Source organism: Fringilla coelebs (assembly GCF_963513975.1).
Source record: "Fringilla coelebs genome assembly, chromosome: 1".
Taxonomy (NCBI): Eukaryota; Metazoa; Chordata; class Aves; order Passeriformes; family Fringillidae; genus Fringilla; species Fringilla coelebs.
The window spans coordinates 135,284,684-135,307,660 of record NC_140028.1 but is presented as its reverse complement, the minus strand read 5'-3'; the positions used below and the strand labels follow the sequence as shown (position 1 = coordinate 135,307,660).

Genomic DNA, 22,977 nt, shown 5'->3' with positions numbered 1-22,977 from the left:
TAGAGATCCTATTGAAAATCCATGTTCTCCAGTAAACCTGAAAACTCAAACCACTTGTATGGGACTCATGTCCTCTTCTGCTCTAGATTTTTTGTTAAAACACACCGGGAAGCAGATTAATTCATTAATTTATTTATTTTTGCCAAATTGCGGTTGCTTGAGGACTTGTGTCAAATGACAAGCTGGTCTCTGTCCCGTTCATCGTGAACAGGTGTTCTAATTACCAAACCTCCACCGTATTTGACACCGTTATTAGCTGTCTCAGTTGAGGAACAAAGGATTGATTGGGTAGGGGTATAGAACTAGCCTTTCATTGCTGTGGGGAAGCACCTAAAGGTCAAGGTTAATATACATTAGTGGTGGGTAGTATTGCCCATTGCCTATGCTGTTCTTGTGCAATTAATCAATGAAAGACTTTATCATTATGAGTTACCTATGTTGGGAGTTTAAATTACACCATTGCTTTAAATGATATAATTTTTTCTGTATTATATGAAAAGATGGGAGCACTTTTTGATACTCCTAATAAGAACAACACATCTCCAGCAAAAACAGAAATGTCTTGTATTCATTTTATATCCTCAAACATATACCTCAAACCAAATAAAAGGGCAAGGTACACATTCTTCAATCAACATAATACAGAAGAATGTTTATGAAATGCAGTACAGCAGAATACATGCATATGAGTTCAACAAGGTTGAATATTTGACTGGCCAGTAAAAAGTGAAAGCACTTACAGCAAATAGTCTTCCCCATCACTGGACCCATTTTGTTCTTTCTACATAAGGTATACCTGCTGCTACTACCTTTCTGATTTTATATTCTTGAAGGGTTTATAACAAGAATCTAATACATAACTGATAAAAAGGCACTAGTCACATCAGTTTCTTTTGAGATCAGAATATTGTCAACATAATCACACAGCGAAGTCACATTATTATAAAAGTGCATCAGCATCTCCATTATTTATACACTTATTTTCAGTGGTCTACAGGACATACAAATGAAACATTCTAGTATGAAATATGATTATGGTAACTCAATATGGAATGAATTTTCTCCAAACTATTTTTTTTTCCTATTATGTGAATGTAAAATAAATATGGGCCTGATAGTCAGTCAGTGAGCTGGAACTATACCAATTTGTATCAGCTAAGGGTTCAACACTATATATTCATTTATAGATCCTAGTCACACTCAGACCCTTCTGTGACTTATTAATGGTTTTGATTTAGAAATGAAGCTTTGAAGTAATTATATAGTCACATGGAATTCATCCAATATACATATTTAATGTAAATTATTGCTTCCTGATTTTCACAGAAGACCTCTGATTAGATTATCTGGTGCTTCCATATTGTACTTGAAGCTGGATTGCAAGGAGAGAGAAGTATATGTAAGCCACCTTTACAATTTCCTGACTCTGCCCAGCAAGAAACAAATACGGACTTCATTATAATGCAGAGGAACAGAGACAGCTATTTCCCTGCCTGAGGTCTCAGAGAATTGTTCCAGCAGTTGAGCTAAACAATGTCCTGACTATCTCCTTAGCAAAAGAAATGGAATGAGTTGGCATAAGCTGCTATACCAACTCAAAACTCTCCAGAGATCCCCTTTTCACAATGTGAAACCTCAAAGGGCTGCAGTACGAAAACCAGCTGTAGCAGAGCTGAAAGTTTGACCTCTGGACTCCAGCACTGTGCTCGTTTTATGTGTGTGTGACTCCCACTGACACCAACTGAAGAGTCCAGCACATGAGGAGAGCAGAATATCAGACAAAAAAAAATGTACTATGTGAATCTGAGAACAGAGTATTATTCTCTTGTGTCAAATTATTGCTCCATCTGGTAACATTAAGTGAATACGAGTGACTATTAGAGCTGAATCAATAAATTGAAACAATTTGTTTTTTGAATTATGTTACTTTTTCACTTCAAAGAATGCCTGTGACTCTATTATAACTTCTTTAAGTATATTCCAAGAAACTTTGAAGGATTTTTTTTTTTTTGATTTGTAAATTACATGTGATTGCTCATATACATCACACTGCTCTGTTACTCTTGTCTGAACAGGATTTCTAATAGAGTTAGGATAAAAGAACGCTGCAGCTGACAGTAGAATTTAGTGTATATAATTGTTTTGGAACATATAGTGAGCCAACCATTGTTACCTTGGTTATTAATTTTGGATTCTGAAGGTACACTTCTTTTCTTTCAGAGAATGCACTACAAGCATTCTCTATTACTTGGGAAATAATTAAAAAAAGGAAGTGCAAAACAATGCCAATATTCAGGAGATCAATCTCCCTCAAAGAACAGATTTAGATCAGTCAAAAAGGCTGTATGAACCTCAAGTTTTAAAATATATCAATGATTTTGCATTTAAAAAAAAACTCAACATCAAATGCTTTAGACTAAGGCATATTTTGCTCATATGTTCTCTTCAAAACATGATTTACAGCTCCGCTTTCATTACATCTGCTTCATACCTTTCCTTGACGATGCTAATGTTAGTAGAGACAGCACAACTCTTGTAACACTGATGAGAAGCTAGCTATTCCAGGTGACTCATAAGCACCAAGAAGTGCCTTACAGTCAAATTAAAAAAAAACTGCCTTGTAGCATAGGAACAAGACGAGGCATTCTTTAAAAATCAAAATATTAACACTTCAGATAAGTGTTTAAAATAATAATTTAATTATTGCAGACTCACCTTGCATTTCTAAGATTGGCTGTTGTCAAATTAGTTAATGCTGTCACTACAGCTTCTTTTAGCTCTTCATTATCACTGCTTAGCAACTTTACTAGCTGAGGAATCCCTTTGAAAGAAATAATTATATATATGAACATTTAAATAAGCCATGGAAATCTGCAAAATTGTAATATTCTCCTTATAAACAGAAAAAACAAACATTCATATTTCATCCTTTCCCACCATACTTACCCTGGAGTCCAAGGACACATTTACTGTCTATATTCTCACACATGGCAGAAATGGCTTGGGAAGCAGCAACTATAACTCCATCGTTGTTAGTTTCCAAAAGGCTTAGGAGAAATTTCTCAACCTCTTCCCAATGTAAGATTTTTCGTATATCAGCTTTAAATGAGAAATAACAATGGCATTAATCTGCATTTGTTTTCCAAATCAGTGAAAGAACATTAATTTGATTTCATTTAGTTGTTGGAAATATTTTGGTCACAGAGGCACCAGCCACTAAGAAATATGCACAAAGGACCTGAGCCAAATCCCACCGCAGAACATACTGAGTTGGAAGGGACGCAAAGGATCATCCAAAATCCAGCTCCTGGAGTAGGCTTCACTGAACTCTGAACCAAGCCCAAATAATGACTATTAAACACAGTATAAACATACATAGCCCAACAGAATGCAAAGTTTGTTCTCTGCAAGACTTTAAAACCACAGAGTGCATACAGGCTTGATGGAAACAGCTTTTGCAATGCAACCGATCATACTTATTCAGGATCGCGCTGAACTTCAGTTTATGCTAACAAGTCCAAATTCATAAAACTGAAGAACATACCAGTAAATGTACAATTGAACTTGGTGAAATACCACTCAATGTATTAAAATAGTCAAAAATAGGCAAGGGGCATTACAAAGAAAGTTTTCTGCCCACTTTGCAGAGAATTGGAATTTTGTAGTTTAGCACAGTGTTCACCGCTGACCTACGCTGCACTGACCGGCAGCAGCCACGGAAAGACAGAGATGCTCCTTCCTCTGCACAAGTAACAACACACAGCATCCATGAAGTATCTACAGACATCTGTATGTAGATGCCAATAAAGTGATAAACTCCCTCATCTCAAAACTGATGATATCAGAAATGCAAGTGTTTCTTAGAAAGATCCCTGAAAGAAACTGTCATGCAGAAAGGCACTGGAGAGCACAGAAATTCTACAAGAAGAGACAATAAACATTTAGCCATATGCATAATTTAAATCAGACTAATTACATGCTGAAAGTTATATCTACATAGTAGAATTTGGAATGCATTAAAGAATTTCAGGAACTGAGAAGTCAGTAGGATTTCAAAATATTTAGAAACTTTACCACTGCTTGCTGTCCCCCCCCCCCCCCAAAAAAAAAAAGGGAGAAAAAGATATTGTAAGTATTCTTTTAGATAAATCAGACTCTGTAGTGAATAAAAGTAAACAAATACAAGTCCACAAAGCCAATGAAAAGCAAGCTTGATCAAAAATGTAATTAGAGCAGAAAGGACTCAAAGCATGGAGATAAGACAGGTGCAGACGATTTCTCGTCTTCAGCTCAGTTTTAAACTTTTTTAGAACCCTCAGATACGCAGATGAAATCTCAAAACAAAGATGAAAAAATAAAACAGAGAGGATTTTAAGTGTCAGCAGAACTTTGGCCATAACCTTCATGCATATCAGCCAGCTCTGAAGAGAAGGCCTCAATTGGGATGAGAGACTGTTTTGACAAGTTGTCAAGTGTGTCACTGGCCTGCTGCTTGCCAAGGCAGTCCATAATCCCTAATAATGATCTCTAGAAGTTCTTCATGCCTCAGTAACTTTTTTATTGTACAGCAAGTTACTTATTTTTTACAGATTTTCTTTTAAATTATTCTTGCTTTTAAAAGTAGCTATGATGATGGGTAAGCATTTATTTTAAAGATAATTTATGCCTATATGAAATAATAATATGAATAAATAATTTGAATGAGTGAAAATAGTAATTAAAATACTTTAAACTGAAAAATAATTTTACAATAAAGTCATCTTGAAATTCAACTTACGATAAAGAGTATGGTTGTATATTTAGGTAGTTAGATCAATAAAAATTATTACTATTTCAAGATCCAAGTGCCAATTCTACCTAAGGGATGAGCATTTTCTGCTGATCCTCTCTCTGTATGAGTTGTTTCTTTTGTGCCCTTTAATACAGACTAGAAAGATTGCACAACTGAAAAGCATAGTTTATACAGAAGTTCTTTGTATGTCAGTGCCAACACCAATTTTACAGTGATAATTTCTTGACCCCTAAGTGATTTGAATACATTGATTTAACATGAAGGAAAATAAAGCACTCACAACTAAAAGAGTTTGGAGTATCTACCATTCTGTCCAGATTTTAATGCATTGATTCTGTGGTGAGACAACCTTTATTTTTCAATATATTTTCTTATTTCCCCCTCTTACCCCAAAATCATGATCTGAGTTCTACTAACTACTTTCAGGTCACAGTCATCACCTTATGTAATTATTTATACCAATTTCAAATTTAAAAAGTTAATGTTAAATAGTATCATGACCTTCCACTGATCTTAAGTTAACTCAGATAAACAAAGATCTGTATTATGAATTGCCTTTGTTATTCAGGCCACAGAGCATCTTTAGTGTGCTTCCTTTTGAGCATGAGATGCACCGAGAATGTGCATCTCCACAGAAAGAATGTGGAGAGCTTCAAACCAGAAGGTTGGCAGAGCAAGAGTGATCATTACTTTCTCCATATACTCCACAGCATTCTGCTGTTGCTGATGTGTCTGGCATTGTCAGGGGAAAATCAGGCTCTCCTTAATCAACAGTCCAGATAATCCACTCACAGACATTCAATAATTTATAGCATTAGATTACAATTTAGTATTCTGAAATGACTGCATTATTTGGTGGGCAAGGCAGGAATCACAGTAGAATTCACCAGTCTAATTCTGAGCAAACGAAACAAAACAATCAATAAATTAATATAATAAATTCAAAATTATGTTACAGAACAAAAAAAACATCAGGGACAAAGGCATAATGATTATGTATAGAAATATGATCATTTTTATGTACTTAAACAGAGAAGCATACTAAAGATGCTATTTAAAGTTGAATATCATGTTTATACCATGTAATTTATTCTGATACTGAGAATAACTCTTAAGGGATATATTTATCCTATAACAACAACGCTAAAGTTACAAGAGTCCCTTTCCAAAAGGTTGAAAGGGACATAAACAAAACTGCACGCTATGATCACATCTATCAGGGAAAAAACCCCAATCTAAACCCAAATTCCATCTGTCAACAATAATAATTTCAAAACCAGATACTGCTGTATACTCTGCTGCCAGAATTATAAAAAAAACCAAAACCAGCTAGATACACTTTCTGTCATGGCAGAAGTAGGTTTTTCATTCCAATGAAAAGCAGTATTTTTTTACCTAAGTATACAGGAAATGTTGGTAAATTGCAACCATGAAGAACCTGAAGAATCAAACCCGAAGAATGTGCGTATAGCTATTGCAAATTTAATGAAAAAGTCACTACAGAACTAAGAGCTGTGTTGTATTATACTGGATTCACATCAAGACAAGTACTAGTACAGTATATGTTAGTATTGCATTTTGGATAGGCTGTTTACTATGCTTACAACCACAATCCAATCAAAAAACAAGAACTGAAAATATTTATCTTTTTTTTTTACGCTTGTGCTGTTTCTTAAAATGGCCTTTTCTTTTCACTGCAAGGTTGACTTTAGACCAGTATCACTAGGTAGCTGAAAAATTGTCAGTGCTTTTGGGGACTACACTGAGCAGCAAGTTTACTGGACTGTTTTCCACTGCACCAGGACAAGAAGTTTCCTGTTGTCTATCTGGGTGTCACCAAAATTCCACAGCTCAAAAGCAAATATTTTAAATCTCCTTTTGATGTATTTTCCCAGCTTGCTGCATCCATACTAACTGTCATAGGCTGAAGAAGAGAGCAAACCTTTATAATGAAACCTCATTGACTCCATTTGTAAAGAAGCATGACAAGAAGATGCATCTTCACTGACGGTAACATCCCATGATATAAGATCACAGGCAGTACTGTAATATATTATGTGTGGTTCTTGCAACCGTGCTTTAAAAATGTGCTCAGACATGCTTCTACTAACAGCTGCTAAAATATTAGGCCACAAAAACTGAAAAAAAAGTGTGAAAGAGGAAAAGAAGGCTATGCTTATTTGAAAATAAATATGATAAAGGAGGAAGATGCAGTAGAAAGCAGTGGGAGCAAATATAAATCTGCTTAGCATACAACTTACAAGCCTGTCACAGGACTATAAAAATGATACTGACAGTCCTAAGTAGCGTAATAAAATAACAACACAGGAAAATACACAAAGAAAATACTGACATAAGAAGGTCCCTTCCTGTCTTTGATACCTGAACATTAATGAAAACAATTTCCAGTGACTTGCCAAGCTTCTAACAGATAATGACAAAAGCAAAGAAAAACCCACAGCATACTCGGACACTCTTTCTGTGGATCATTTTCAATCCAAATAATTACAAATATTCAGGATATCAAACTAAGCAAAGTGAGAAAAGAATCAGAAAGATAGCATGGGGAGAGATGAAAGGAGGTCTGAAATATGGCAGAAAGGAGAGATTATTTTATCGATGTATTAAATTAAATGACCTATTTTTAAAATACACACAAAGCCATGATTCAACCACAAGGTGCCAGAATTATGAATGAAATATTTAAATTCTACTGTCGTAAAAATCCCTTGACAGAAATAAAATCTATAGTCAGAAGTATGTTATTAGTTACATTGCACTTTGTTATACAACACTACTTGGCACATGTTGCAACTCAGTAACCAATGTATGGAAGGAATTTCAAATGTAGTTTGATTAAAAGACCATCCTTGTGGGCATAAATGATGAGCATGTTCTGCCTAATTCAGAATTCCTCAGTGAATTAAAGAAAAGTATATAAAAAAGAACTATAGGATGAATAATTATAAAAAGATTACAATGAAACTATTTAACTCCCCTGGGAATATTAATCTGCAAGCCATTTGAAAGGTTTCCTTTCATGCCTCTGTTAAAGGAATTTGTATTTGAAATTGCCTGACATTTAGAAGAGCAGTTGAATGCAAAAGGAAGTCAGCTTGCAATGAAGTCTTAACAGATAGAGGCAGAAACAGTGCCAGCAAAGGTGGCTTAAGATGGCAGTCAGCTGGCATCACTAAACAAAAGACAAGGATCATATTTTCAGAGCTCCATTTTCCTTTGAGGACAGCATTTTACAATAACATATTAAAATAAAATAATAAATTGAAAATAAACTGAAGGAAAAAATGCTAGGAGATTTTATATATATATATATATAAAATCTCCTAGCATCCAATTGCTGCTCTGATTGGCAAGACTCATCACTGTATTTATTCTTGCCAGTGCTTTCCTCAACACAAGTACTACCCTCAATCAGAGAAGATGGTCTCATTCTGGATAAAAATTTACTTCATAAACAATTTCATGTCCATGGATTATTGAAAAGTCACATACAGTCATAAGCTGCCTTGGTAATTGCCTTTGCTGCATTCTTCTGAATATCAGGAACAATAGAGACTTCTAAAAATGAAAGTAGTTTTTTAAGGCCTCCTGTCAGCTGAATGTGTTGCAGAGCATGCACATCTTCGAGGCAATTTCCCAACACAGCAAGAGTGTCCACATGCAGATCACTGAGTTCCTAAAAGAAAATTTTAAAAAGAAAAAAAAACCCAAACAACCTTGAAATGAGGACTAAAATATCTTAGGCTTTTAAGTTTGTAGGATAATTGTTGCAACTTTCTTTTGGACAGTTTATTCATACTGCAAAGTACATATTTACAAATACATATTTTCATATAATTTATCTGATGATGACTTAGGATTCAACACAATTTATTAAAAATAGTAAAACCCACAGAAGTTTTTAATTTACATCAGAGCAGGCGAGACAGGTACTGTGAATGGCCCTGTGATCTTAAAAAACTTCTCTAATATCTCTTTATATTTCTCACTAATATTGCATTATATTTCCTATTGTGACACCTGAACACAAGTAGCCCTAAACTGATTCTCATAATAACAGAAACAATGATAGGAAATTGTATCTAAAGCCATTATATAAAGTAAACTCAATTCAAAAATTGAATAATAAACACTTTGGGAAATGTCTTTGCTTCTTTTCTTAGTAAGCTAGATATCCTAGCTTATCCTATTTCTATCAAAGTTCCCTCCAAGTAAGTAACTCTTTGTTCTTATATCTCTCTTCCATAAAATAAGCATTATTTCTCATTAGTCCTACAAACATCAGCGCCAAGAACAAAAAGACTTTTAAGGCAAGTAAACCGTACATTGTTTTCCAGTATATTCAGAAGGCAATCTAATCCCTTATTTTCTTCCAGTAATATCCTGGTTTCCCTGTCTTTGCTAATTACTTCTAAGGTTTGAAGGGCTAACAACTGAATGACCGGATATTCAGATTCCAGTAGTCTCAGCAAGGGTGGAATTACATTCAGTTCCCGAACTGCAGCACGGTTTTGAAAATCCTGCAGTAAAATATTCCAACAAAGAATGTTAGTGATAGAGAACATAACAATACATCAATTTCTCACTTTGCAGAAAGAACAACAAAAATCTGATTTCAGACATTAAAAAATGAGTACTGCAGAGCTTCCAGTTCTGCAAACTTCTTTCTTTTAAGCTAAGAATCAAACTGAATATAATCAAGCCTCAAGAACCTGAAATTCTAGGGGTTTTTTGCATGACTGAAGTACTCACCACAAAATCTAGTCCTGTATAAAAAAGCCTATTCACTCTTGATTTTACCATGTTTGCCTCAACATAAATGTTTCTTTGAGCAAAGTTTTTAAATTTAGTTTCACCATTTTTATTTACCTCAGTGGGAGGAAAACAGTTTTTTGCACTCTGCCGTGGTTGCCTGGTTATATCTTCTTTTGTTTTAGTAATTATAAAATGACAATTTAAAATTTCAACTTTAAACAGTGAATGTGCAGCTTAATAAAAAGAGAGTAGTTGATTATATTAAAAAAGAAAATAAATAAATAAATTACAATTTGCTTTTAAATAGCTTATTGCACATGTGCAGCATGCAATTACCCTTATCAATATAAGCAAGCACCAGGTGCAGTTATCCAGATATACCCTGCAACAAAGACAGTGAGATAGTAAAAAAGGAGAAAGAGTAAAATGTGATTCTGAATAGACATGCTCTGATGCCCCAAAAGAGATAGAGTTATAAACTGAATTCATTACTGAATTGATTCGCTTAAGCCATGGGAAAGAACTGCCATACAAATGCACCATTCTTTTGCTAAGCAGCATATGGATGACATTAGTGGAAGTAGCCAATAACGAATCTATTCCTCCCAGTATGGAAAGTAGCTGTTGACAGCATTCACCTATCGTTAAAAAGATGTTCCAAATTGCACTATGGACTTGCCGGTCAAAACAAGAAACAATGCAATTGGTGATTCTTTAATTTACAGGGTAATTCCAACCTTTTGGATAGACAGATTACAACTCTCATTACTAATATTAACATTTTTCAACTAAGACAGAAGGCAAATTATTATTTAGTTTTAAAAATCTGAACCTCATACTGATATTACTTTTACTGCAGTACAGCACAGACAACTGCATTAAGTTCAACAGAATTTAAAAATAGCTCTATTCATAACTAATTTAACGTTTATGGATTCAGGTGCAAGGACTCAATGTTTCAAAAACATTCATGAGCACTGTGTAGTAAAGGAAGCAAATATTTTAAAATTACTAACCCCACAGAGAATGTCAGGGGTAGGTGTGCAAATGCTTATCTGCCTCTGAAGCTTAACACAACAAACAAGAGCAAACTTTACCTGTACCAAATGGTAGATACACTCAAGTGAATTCTTCGTAACATCAGGATCCAGGCTACCTAGCAGTCTGATAAGTGGTTCTAACCCACCTTGCTCAAATATTTTTACTTTAGTAGTATATTCAACAGCCATATATGCTAGACAAAGAGTAGCAAACTCATGGATAACTACATCTTCTGTGGGGAAAAAAAAATAAACATTCTGATTAAGTTTTATTCAGTACAGAATATTTTCACTAATTCAGTAGTGAATTAATTCTAAAGCATTATTTGAAGTCAATAAACAATAGCTGTTAACCATACCCAACATGTCCATAAACATCTTGTTCCATCTGTACAACACAAAACACTACTCAGTGAGCTACAGAGCTACTCCTATAAAAGCACTTACCTATTTAACATGTACTAGGAAAAATCACATTACAGGGTAGATTTTATTAAATTGTCTGATAAAATGGCAATCATAAATTATTTCTGATTGTACTTTCGCACAAGGAATGAATACTATAAGGTACCTTCTGGAGCCAGCTGTGATATAAGTGAATTTGTGACATCCAGTTCCCTCAGTAACTTCCTCACATCATCTACAATGAAGAAATGACAAATATCAAGTCGTTTGTTTGGCAGTGTTGGCTGAGTAAAGAAACAGAATCTGCTCCAAGCAAAATGTACTTATGGTTATTCCCTGAGTGACAAAAATACCCGACTGGGAAAGACTCACAACTAAAGTTCGACCAAGATCACAATGGGCCCAGAAAAAAAAGCAGAGACTTTCAAGTTACAGATGACATTCCATGACATTTGATACACATGAAGTTCCTCTATATTTAATTGAAACTTTATTAAAAATACTTGCATCTAGCAAGTACTGATTAAATATTGCATGATTTTAGCTGCCAAAGAAGTCATACCCTAATAGTTAAAATTATTTGTGGTTAAAATTATCAAATTAAAAGCAATCCTTCTGTTATTTAGTTTTCAAGCCATCACTTCGCAATTTTATGCTGATGCCAGCCCACACAGCAAATGGAAAACATGAATTACACAGGTCTTACTAAAATCACAGTAAAGTCTTTCAGATTGCATTTCTAATGTTGTTAATGGCAAAGTAGCAAAACCTCAACCCTTGGATAGAAAAATCAAGTAATATTTTTTGGGACAGACTTCATGTGATTCTACAGGGCTGTGTTGTTATTATCATCATATTCAACATGTTGAAATGTGAGGGAAAAAAAGGTATGAGTTTAATTTACTTTTAAATAAAAAACCAATTAAGATGTAAATATAAATGGGAGAGATTTGTTCATTGAAATCCATGTTTGTGCAGCACCACTGACAATATGCTAATGCTGAATTTAAAGTAATCTAAGAAGGCAAGGTCCAGTGCAGCATGACAAGCATGTAGCAGCTGATGAAAAGACTTAGTGTGGTTGGGATATCCTCATGGAAGACAACTGGGTAAGACATTCACAAAATTAAGACCTGTTTAATTACATTTATCAGATATAGGTCTATACAGCACTATAAAATAACCTCCACTGAAACTCAACGTTACATCACTTTACTCTGGGCCATTAACATAGGATTTTTTCACATGAACAATCTCTTGTTTTGATGACCACACACTGAAAAATAGTAAAACCTCAAGACTCTTACTATTAGAAGCCATGATGCCAAATACCATGATGGCATTTCTGCGTACAAGTGGATCTTCATGTGAGAGGAGCTTATACAGATGTTCCAATGCTCCAAGACCAAGAAGCGTCACTTTGTTTTCATCATCTGAAAAGGAACTGGGTTAAAAGCCCAAGAAAAAGGCTAGCAACCTCACAGTTCTAATGAATCAAGGTAAAACCACTACGAATCTTTTACTGAACGCTAGAACAAAAGAACAGAGGCCTGACAGCTCCTTTTAAGATCATCTGATTTACACCCCTAATAAATATGTGTCAAATAGCTTCAAGGATTAATAGTATCTCAGATTAATTCATATTTTTCAATCAAAGGATGCTTCTATCTATTGGACACTCCACTCATTTGTTGGAGACAAATGGAAGTACAAAGGAAAGTTTCCTACTTAGCAAAGTACAGATGACCAGTATCAGGTGAATATTATACACCTGATAAAATTCAGGTGAATACACATTTTATTTTCCTCCTCTCTTGCCACCCAATTGCATATTCCTCAACATAACAGTTCAATGATTCTGTGAATCTTTACTATCCCTCAAGGGAAGCAACTACCAGGATTTGTATCATTAATTTCTACCTGAGATTTCTACCACCTGAGAAGGAAGTGCTTGATAGCTTAATAGGTGCTGGACATGCAAAGAACAGAGGAGTTTAGTGTGATTACAGCCTTCTGTTCCTGCTCACACAAAATACACACAAACCCCAAGAAACAAAATCCCAATACTACTCCTATTCTCAGTTCCCACAACAGCTTTATAATTCATTTTCTAATGAACCATGCTTGCTCTTCCTGGCTACAAGTGAGAAATGTGAGAGGAAACTGGAGATCTATGCTCATTCTCAAGCCAAGACATGATTAAAATGAGGAGGTATTATTTATTATGGGACTTTATTTACTAGCAACACTCAAAAAAAATAGATTAACTGCAATTAATTAACTGAAAATAACCCCTTCTCTTGTGCTACACCACAAAGTTACAGTCTAGTCTTCTGGAAGATTACAGGAATATCTACATTAATAATTTAAAGGATTGTTCTTTTAAACACAAAAGACATCTATCCTTCTGCAGTGTGACATATTCTGCTGTGGACAGGAGGTAAGGAGCCAGCAGGAGTTTATGGTTCATAGTTGTCTCCCAACAGTCCACATTCTCTCTTCACATATTCAGAATTTGATCTCATGCCCCCAGCCAAGCTTGCCATATTAAGCAGAATCTACATATATTTCAGAACCCAGTGACCCTTAGCCAGCTGTCAAAGACTTCAGCTATTCTCACAATTTCATCAGTGCTGGTAATTTACATCAGTATAATAATCAGCACATAAATGCATAACTTTTAAAGAAAACATAAATTAAATGGAAATTAAAATTAAACCAGATTAATCAGAGCAAGAATATCACCAGTGTATACCAATGAGAGTGACAAACATTGAATAACATGGAATAAGTAGGAGACAACTTATGAAATTATGTGCTACATAAATTTGAACCTTTGTTATACTGTTGTTTGTCTCCTGAGCACCTTGAACATGATGTTTAGCTATAGATTATACAGGGACCTTTGGAAGATTTGGAATATTGGAGACTTTTCAGAGTCCCACCTCATATAGAAATATGCTTGATAAAGGAGGCTGAGCAGCCGCCAATGAATCACCTGCACAGAAATACTGACAACTTTGTATCAAAAGGCTAAGAGGTTCTTGCCATTTAAAACTGAAGATTAAAATTACTACACTGGTACAGACGTTTCGTACTCCAACATAAAAATTCTTTCTCAACTGCAGATCTGTTGCTTATAAAAACCTGTATCTATCTTATATTTAAAATGAGCCCTATGAAACAGTAAATATAAAATTCTCCAACAAAATTATAAAAGTTTCCTTCATGCAAACTACAAGACTTCTTTATTACTGCAACTACAGGTTGGATAGACATTTCAAAAAACCCCCCCAACAGACGCTTTTGAGGAGAAAGTAAGATTTCAATGCTAGGGAATGAAACAATTGTGAACTACTATCAAAATCTAAGCAGTACAAAAAAAAGCTTATTGCAAAAATACCAACCTTTTGATGCAAATTTATATAGAGCATCACATGCTTTGGCCAAAACTTCATTTTCAGGAGAACTAAGCATTAGCACAACTGTTGCTGGTGTTTTGCTTTCAATCAATAAAGGATCAAACTAAAACCAAAACAAAAAAAAAAAAAGGGAAAGAAAAGTTTGATTTATACTGAGTCTTCCTGTGTGGTGCAGTAGACTCCCACATTTCATTCAAAATAAAATGAAATCTTGCTTGATATCTACACTGAATTAGAAATATTAATGAGCTGCTGTTTCCTTGGAAAAGTCCAATTTTTTTATTAACAATTAGAGTCATGGTTGAAAAATTAGAAGGAATAATTGACTTCCAAATAAATGCAACCATGATTTCACATATGAAGATTTTGGGAAAACCTTCATGCTTCCCTGCAAATCTAGAAAGTTTTGAAGGTAACAAGCTATATAGCTGTTATACATATAAGAGCATTCTGAGACTTCAGAACCAGACATGAGAAGTTTTTTGAGCAGCTGTACAAAGAGCCTGTGGACTCAGCAGGTGTACAAGGAAGAGGATTTTGTTACTCTGTGGCAATATCACTTTGCGGCTGCTTAAAAAATAAAAGAACACTTTCTGTGCCTTTGTCAGCTCAGTTCACCAGCTCACCATGATCCTGTACTAGATGAAGTACTTCCAAGATATAATTCCTGCTCACCCAGCTAGAAATGATACAAAGGTTTCATTTCCATTTCTGAGCTCTCTCATGCAGAAAGAAATCTTCCAACAAATCAGACAGTTTTCACCCTCTTAATAGACTCCTTAGGACTAACATCACTTGAGCAAGGGAATCATCTAAAAAAGCCTTTTGTTTCCTAAGAAGACTCAAGGAATTCTGATAATTCTACTCATTAAAAAGTTTTAAGCTTCCTTGAATTTAAAGTAATTAGGTTAGCATGGTTTCTATCCTCACACTTCAGGCCTATGCAGTATCTGTGTTACATATAGAAACTACTAGATACTGGAGTCATGCAGTTTCTCAAAAACAATGTATTTATCTTTAAAATATAGTAGATATATAATATATAATATAATATATAATAATATAATATAGCAATACAAATTAATTTAAAATATTATTACAATATATATACGCATATATATTTACAAATGTCAATAATTTTATTTACCTCATTTAAAAAAACTTCTAATAGCTACATCAGAGAAACATGTATAATATTTGTACATAGATCTAATATCAAAGTCAGAATTGCATTGCTCCATTTTCAGCATTTCTCATGTTTACAAGTAATTGTATAAACCCCAACTCAATGAAAATTCCTAGGATTTAATGACAGGTTGGCACATGAGCACAGTAAAATTAGTCTAATCTCTACCCATTTGATTAGACATTACATTTGCTATTACTGTATGCAATATCCAATAGGCACTTTCCTATTAAAAGCCCTTTTGTGATTAAAATGCAGTAAAAATAGTCACTGAAATCAATGTATCTTTAAGGAGCAGAGGCCTGAGCAACTGAGTAATTGAGGAATAATTTCTTTACTGTGTGGTGACTGTGCACTGGAACAGGTTGCCCAGAGAGGCTGCGGAGCCTCCCTCACTGGAAATACCCAAGAACCATCTGGATGCAATCCTGTGCAATGTGCTCTAGGATGACCCTGCTTGAGCAGGGAGGTTAGACCAGATGACTGCTCTGGTCCCTTCCAACCTGACACATTATGTGATTCTGTGAAGGCTGGGAGGTAATGTTCATCACAACTATCATAGAACTGCTTATGACTTCTCCTTATCATTATGTCAGCATAGATAGTGTTCCACCTTTTTTTTTATTATCCAAGGCTTGCAGCTAAATCTTCATACATTATTGCAGGCTCTTCCTGTATTTGGCACATAGAGGACATTATGTGCTAGAATAATATATTTGAAGTTACAAACAACCTTGAATTAAACACAGAAATTTAACAAATTTATAAGTAACAACATTTCCATCATTCAGTTTGTATTAAGAAAATAGCAAGTTAAGTGAAAAAGAAAGCTACAACATGTCTTTGATCTTGACTTTTGTGTTTGACCTCAAAGCCATTAGCAACTGAAGAGCATTTGGGGTTTGGTTTTGGTTTGGGATTTTTTGTTTTTGTTTTTGTTTTTTTTTGTTTTGTTTTGTTTCTGTTAGAGGTTTTTATTTTGTTTTTGTCAGGGAATTTTGGAGGGGGGGGGTGTTTTGTTTTTTGTGCTTTGGGTTTTTTTTTTTACTTCCATCAACTTAATTTAGTTGAAATTGAATGTAATACAAAATATGTTCCAGCAAGACCCACCTAGTCCCACATTCTGTCTCTGACAAGGGCCAAGTAAAAGGTGTGGGCAAGCAGACGATTAAATTTCACTTATGTTCCCTCTCAGATACCAGCTCTGCAATCTAGAGAACTGGAGAGCCTAGGGATTTTATCTCTGTGTTCCAAAAGTCCAGGAAAAACTTGCTACATAATTTTTGAAGCCATCTGTATTTTAACACTCTTAATATTCTGAGACACAAGTATCACAGTTAAAGATTCGTAAAATAACTGTACCTCTTCTGTGTTTTAAAAATACCACCTGATAATTTTATTTATCCTCCACAGTTTCTTCACTATAAGTAAAGGTGAAATGAATTACACTCATTTGCTTTTCCTGTATATTCATAATTTTGTAAGCTTCTATGATATTCCTCTTCACAGTGATTCCTTCTGAAAATGAAGAAACCTACTTGTAGCAGGCTGAATTGTGAACAGAAATGCTCCACACCTACTCCCTTTGATCTTTCCTAAAACAGAAGCCACCCTGTCTGTTCTTGTTCTTTCTTAGTTCATTCTTTGTTCATTTTTCTGCCTTTCTATAGTTCAGCTCTACCTTTCTGGGATAGGAACACCAGAACTGTTTATGTCACTCATGTGCATGTACAGGGCATTTGCTAGTAGCATGATGTCTTTTATTTCTGGAATTTCAAATTTTGTACTTATTCACTTTCTCCTACTCAGGAACTGAATGCCATTTTCATGAAAATACCCACATTCATTCTGATACACTGCCTCTCATCTTTTCACAGGGCACCACTGAGAAGAGCCTGGCCTGATTTCTTTACTTTTTCCCATCAGCAAGTTTTACACAAAGACCCCTCCAAACCTTCTCTCAAGACGAAGCAGTCCCAATTGTCAGACTTTGTTCCAGTAAGGCCTTGTCTCTCTCATACCAGAGAACGCAGAACAGGACACAGCGCTCCAGGTGTGGTCTCACCCATACTGAGTGAAACACAAGAGTCCCCCTCTCTCAGGCTGCTGGCAACACTCTGCCTAATGCCCAGGATTTTGTTAGCTTTCTTTGTCCCAAGTTCCCATTTCTCGTGCATGTCCACCAGAATCACCAGGTTCTTTCCTGTAAAGCTGCTTTCCAGCTGGTCTTCACCCAGTCTGTACCGGATATTCTTCCCCCAGGTGCAGGACTTAACCATTTCCCTTTATTGAACTTAATTAAATTCCCAATTTCCTATTTCTCTATTGGAAAATGTTGAGGTCCCCCTGAATGGCTGCACAACCATCTGGTCTGTCAATCACTCCTCTTAATTTTGTATCTTCTGCAAACTTGCTGGGTGTGCACTCTGTCCCATCATTCAGGTCACTAAGGAAGAGTATCTGCTCCAGGATCAGCCCCTGGGGCACAACACGAGTGCCTGACCTCTAACAGGATCTCATACTGCTGATTACAACCTTCTGAGCCTCTCAGTTCAGCTACCTTTTGGTTCATTCACACTGTCTGTCTATCTCGTCGGTACTTCACCAGTTTACCTATGAGGATCGTACAAGAGGCAGTATTGAAAGCTTCACTAAAGTCAAGTCAAATTAATATTTAGACATTAATCAAAAGAAGGTGTTTATGTGGAGACAATTGCAGGAGCTGACTGTGCCAATTAATACATTTCATTTTTTTTCAACATCAGTCTTGTGAATGAAGCCTTTTTCAAAAATACTCAGGTCTCTATAGGTTTCTTTGAGTGATAACACTTCAGTATTTTCTCTAGGGACAATCTCAGGCTCCCCTTTCAATGTCCATGACCTAGCTGATGATCAAATAATAGTATTGTCTAGACCAAACTTAATGTAGATATCATGTGAAAAGTTCCTATCAATCTATGTCAAAGCTAGCATATTTTATCTGCCTGAATTACTGTCTTAGGTCATTCATATAGAGATAGAGGCTCAAAGCAATGTTTTTCCTCTTGGAAACCAATTCTCAGAACAGAGAATACTAAAAGACAAATTAGGAAAGGCAGTGAAAACAGAGTCCTCAGGAATACTTTCTGAAACATATAAGCAGTGGCTAGGCTAAGAGATGTGTTTCCCACCTGTTCCTAGAAATCAATAAAAAATTAGTGGTCATCTGCAGTACCATATATTCTCAGAGCATTCCACATGCACAAAGGCCTTCTTTTATAAGCCCGTCTACATTATCTCAAGGCTTCTTTTCTTGGACTTGACATTTCATAAACAGATTATCAATCACAAGATAGTAGCTAATGCATCTTTTATTTTGTCTGCATCTCATTTCCTGCCATCTGAAATACACAGGTGAAATTTAAAGTTTTCAGATTTGATTTTACGCAATTATTATGAACAAAATTCTTATTATGGTAAGATTTTCTTCATTAATAGTTAAAATTACCTATTTTCATGTTTAATACTGTCCTGATATGCAACACTTCTCCTGCTACGACTGTCAGAATAGACATGCTAGCCTGAAGTACAATAAGGGTAAAGACTAAGCCAAAAGCTGTACATGCCATCTGGAATTCACTCTTTCCAATTCATTCCTTTTGATAGTTTTACTGACTTTTTCTGTGTATTCACAGGTTATTGTAGTACATAGCATGCTGTACCACCGTTTTCTCTAGAAAATCTCATTGTATATTTTGGATATAGAAATTGTGGTGCTGCATCTACTGATTTTCTAGCTATTTACTGAAGAAGTCAACTTTTATCACTTCAGCTCATCTGTATGACTTAAATGTGTTGCCATGCCTTTCAAACCTTTTCTTTGGCTGCAAAGATACTTTGTCTTAGTTTCTCAGGCCTGTTTGAATTAGATTCACCCACATACAACCTTTTTGGGATTCCTGGTTTTCTAGGTTATTTTATACAGATAGAAGTTATGTTGAGGTTTTATGCTCTTTCCTTTCATAAGGATTTATTATTGATTGAAGGTTATGCTCTACATTTGTAATATTCTCTACATTTGTAATATTCACCTTTCCACAGAACAGCTGGGTAAACCTGATGTCAAATGCTATGTCTCAGTGACATCATGACTGTTGGATATTACTGTCTTAGTCAAAACTATATATGCTTACTTAATATTGAAACTGCAATGTAGTTTTTGCCAACTTTTCTGTGACCTTTTAAAAAGGTTGCAGTACAACTCTTTACACATAAATCCACTGGGTTTTTTAAAACAGTGTAAAGAACTTGGCATTTAGTGGGACTCATTGAGGGAGTGGGACTCCCTCTGTGGGACTCATTGAGGTCCCCATTTTCATTAATTTGTTTGTTATTTGACACAGAGTTTATACTGTACTCTTTTCAATGTTTCTGTATTTCCTCTACTTCTTTCTGAAGAAAACAAATAAACTTTAAAAAATAGTTATGCTTTGAACAATTATCTTTTTGGGGGCCTCTTCATACCTTGTGAATTTATAGAAACCTGAAAAGTGTGCTAATGTCAGACCCTTAACCTCCATCTTTTGAAAAAAAACCTCTCACTATCTCTATTATTCCATATTTGGCTTCAGCTCTTGTACTTTTCACTGTACTTCCAATGATAACAGAAAAACCTAAACTGCCTCTTAAGACTGTATATATTTGCAAAAGAGACAATAGTCTGTAATATTATTCAAAAGATTTGACAAATTTTTTATTCAGTAAAAAAACACAGATCCATCTAGGCTTTTAACTCTTTCATCCTTAAAGAAAGAGAATATATTCACAGTTGAAAAGACAGGCAGATTTCAGGTTGCTCTTCTCCATTCTCCTTTGATTTTTATGAAGAGAAAGCTAACACTGTTCTTCAAATAAAATGAAGCCTGGATTGTTTCATACATAACTGTTTGCAATGCCTGCCAAAGACAACAATCTCTACAAAGAACTACACATGCCCAGTCACTCTGGTTTGTATGCTGTCCAAGAAAAGCAGAAACAGAGACATCTTTAAAAGCCATTTTTAGAATAATGTGGGTAAACTAGGAGAATAAGGAACTATGTAAGGACGGTAGAGCTGGGCCTGTAATTGTGTAATGTTTATTTTATAGCACATAGCAGTTTATAAACTTACCACATCCTTGGGTGGAGACTCTGTTTCCTTCTTTGCTTTTTTACCCATTCTAAAAACAAACAAACAAACAAAAATAAGAGCAGGCAAACAAACTCCCTTCTGTGTTTTAGGAACTAGTTTACCAGTGATTCAGAGAACCTTTTAAGACAGACTTTCTTATTCATTTGACCCACCAAATCGGTCTGAAAATTTCTTTGACATAGTAATTTCTATAGAGAAAGTAGTCCCTCTTTCTAACATTTGTATACATTTGGCAAAAATACATCTGTCAACAACATACATAGCTAAAGAAGTCTCAGACAGCACAGGCTCAGGTTGTAATGTGGTACAAATACACAGAATATCCCTTTCTGTAAATTAGTTTTATCTGCATCTATAAATCATATAAGAACTTGAAATTCCTTTTAGGGCATTTCCCTATCTTTATCTATACATTCTGTGTTGGCAAACATTCCATACAACTACAGAATGTACAAATAAGTTCTACCTTGAAAACATGGTTCAAATACAATTTGAATTCTCTGTTCATATTTCACAGGAGACAAAAATCAGGTCTGCAGGTATTAAGAAACAGTTCTGCACAGTATAAGTATAATTGATTTTTAAAAGTTATATTTATTTACACAAAGTCTAGCTTGTCTTATTAATTTTTCTTTTTATTTTTGTATTAGCACACATGCACATAACCAAGAAGACCTCCTCAGCTGCATCTAATAGCAGCTTCTGAAGCATATGGATGTAATACCTCTTGTGGACCTAATTTCATGTAGCTTGCAAAACTTCTGCAGAGCCTTCCAGTTAAGGTACAGGCAAAAGTAAAGAGCAACCTGAGCCACTAGCACGAGGTATGCATAGAACATAACCCAAGTTATGCCAAACTTAAGTTTGTTTTAACACCGTGTAAAAGTGAAATGTGCACCATTAGTACCCCTTGTTAATTCCTTGGTTAGTTCTCAAAGGGAGGCCACACATTCACCCTCAGCCAGAGTTTACTGAGAGCCTACCTCTGGTAGAAGAGATTATTTTCTAGTGCAACATGAGCTGTAGCCTGGCTGCTTATTTGTTGTTTCCAACAAAAATTTGGAGCTCTTCTTGAATTTTCCAGATATTGCTCCTCTACCAATTTCCTTAAATAAATTGTAACACAGCACTAATGAAAGCAGTTGATAAAGCACACCCTAAAAACAGATCTGAAATTTCAAACTTCATAGGCAGGTCACTAATTACAGTTTTGAGAGGAAGATCAACACAGCCAAAGACTTTTCAGCTCTGCTTTACCCTTTTGCATCTGTACACACACACATGTATGAAACACACACACACAAATTCAGTGTTTCAGAAAGCACAGCTTAGGCCAGAGACAAATTAATTTATATAAGAAAAAGCATAAGGACAATTTACGGACAGTATATTCAACAGGTGTGATGGACATACTACCTTCTGATTTATGCAGTCACTGTAGAAAGTAAGAATCATGCACCCATGCAAGAACCAGATTTAGATGGGCATTCAAGAAATCTGTGTTATTTAAATTGTGCTAAATCCCGATATGGAGATATGGACACATACTCAGAATCATTCAGTTCAGCTCAATTCATTTCAGATATAAATTAAGCTGCAGTCATAAAAGGCAATTTTAATTCTGAGTGAGTTTAATTAAGTTTAAACCAACTAATTTTAAAAGTTAATTAATGTAAAATTATTTATAATGTTATATAATTAATGTTCTCAGATTCAAATTATATATATTTCAAAACCAAGAATAACTGGCTTTTAATGGAAAATATTTCTTCACTATGTATAAATACATCCAATTTCTGAGCATATTTTAAATAAACTTTTATATATTTCTAAGGGTTCATAAATATTTGTTTCCTTAAAAAATTTCATTAAGAAAAAGCAGTGTGGTCTGTAGCAACAAGCAGAGAGAACAGGTCAATTACTGTTGGTTATGCCCCTCAGTCTATTTCTTTGATGCAGTTACTAATCCAGGTTTCAATACATTCTGCCATCAAATGTTGGTCTGAGGTCTGTTTCCATAAACCTCTCTGTATTCAGTGGTCATTCTCTGACTTGAGGGAATGATGGACACGGAATTCTTTGGCTTACTGATAATTAGAAATGTGTCTTCCGCATTGAACTGCAATTATCACAGACAATCAATGTGTACAGGTATCGAAAGGCTACTGACCCATAAAAGAGCTTCT

The 22,977-nt window shown here is 35.0% G+C and overlaps 1 protein-coding gene across 1 annotated transcript in view; it reads right to left on the bottom strand.

Annotated features, from left to right (window-relative positions):
* Positions 1–20,818, bottom strand: part of ARMC3 (armadillo repeat containing 3) — a gene marked incomplete at both ends in the record, with an annotated part of 50,383 nt that extends 29,565 nt beyond the window's left edge. The window contains 9 exons of the mRNA XM_084203267.1: positions 2,716–2,821; positions 2,947–3,099; positions 8,306–8,489; positions 9,139–9,333; positions 10,666–10,841; positions 11,180–11,248; positions 12,321–12,446; positions 14,421–14,538; positions 20,771–20,818. Coding sequence (XP_084059393.1) covers positions 2,716–2,821; positions 2,947–3,099; positions 8,306–8,489; positions 9,139–9,333; positions 10,666–10,841; positions 11,180–11,248; positions 12,321–12,446; positions 14,421–14,538; positions 20,771–20,818 — 1,175 coding nt within the window. The remainder of the gene's footprint in view (positions 1–2,715; positions 2,822–2,946; positions 3,100–8,305; positions 8,490–9,138; positions 9,334–10,665; positions 10,842–11,179; positions 11,249–12,320; positions 12,447–14,420; positions 14,539–20,770) is intronic.
* Positions 20,819–22,977: the final 2,159 nt, after the last annotated feature.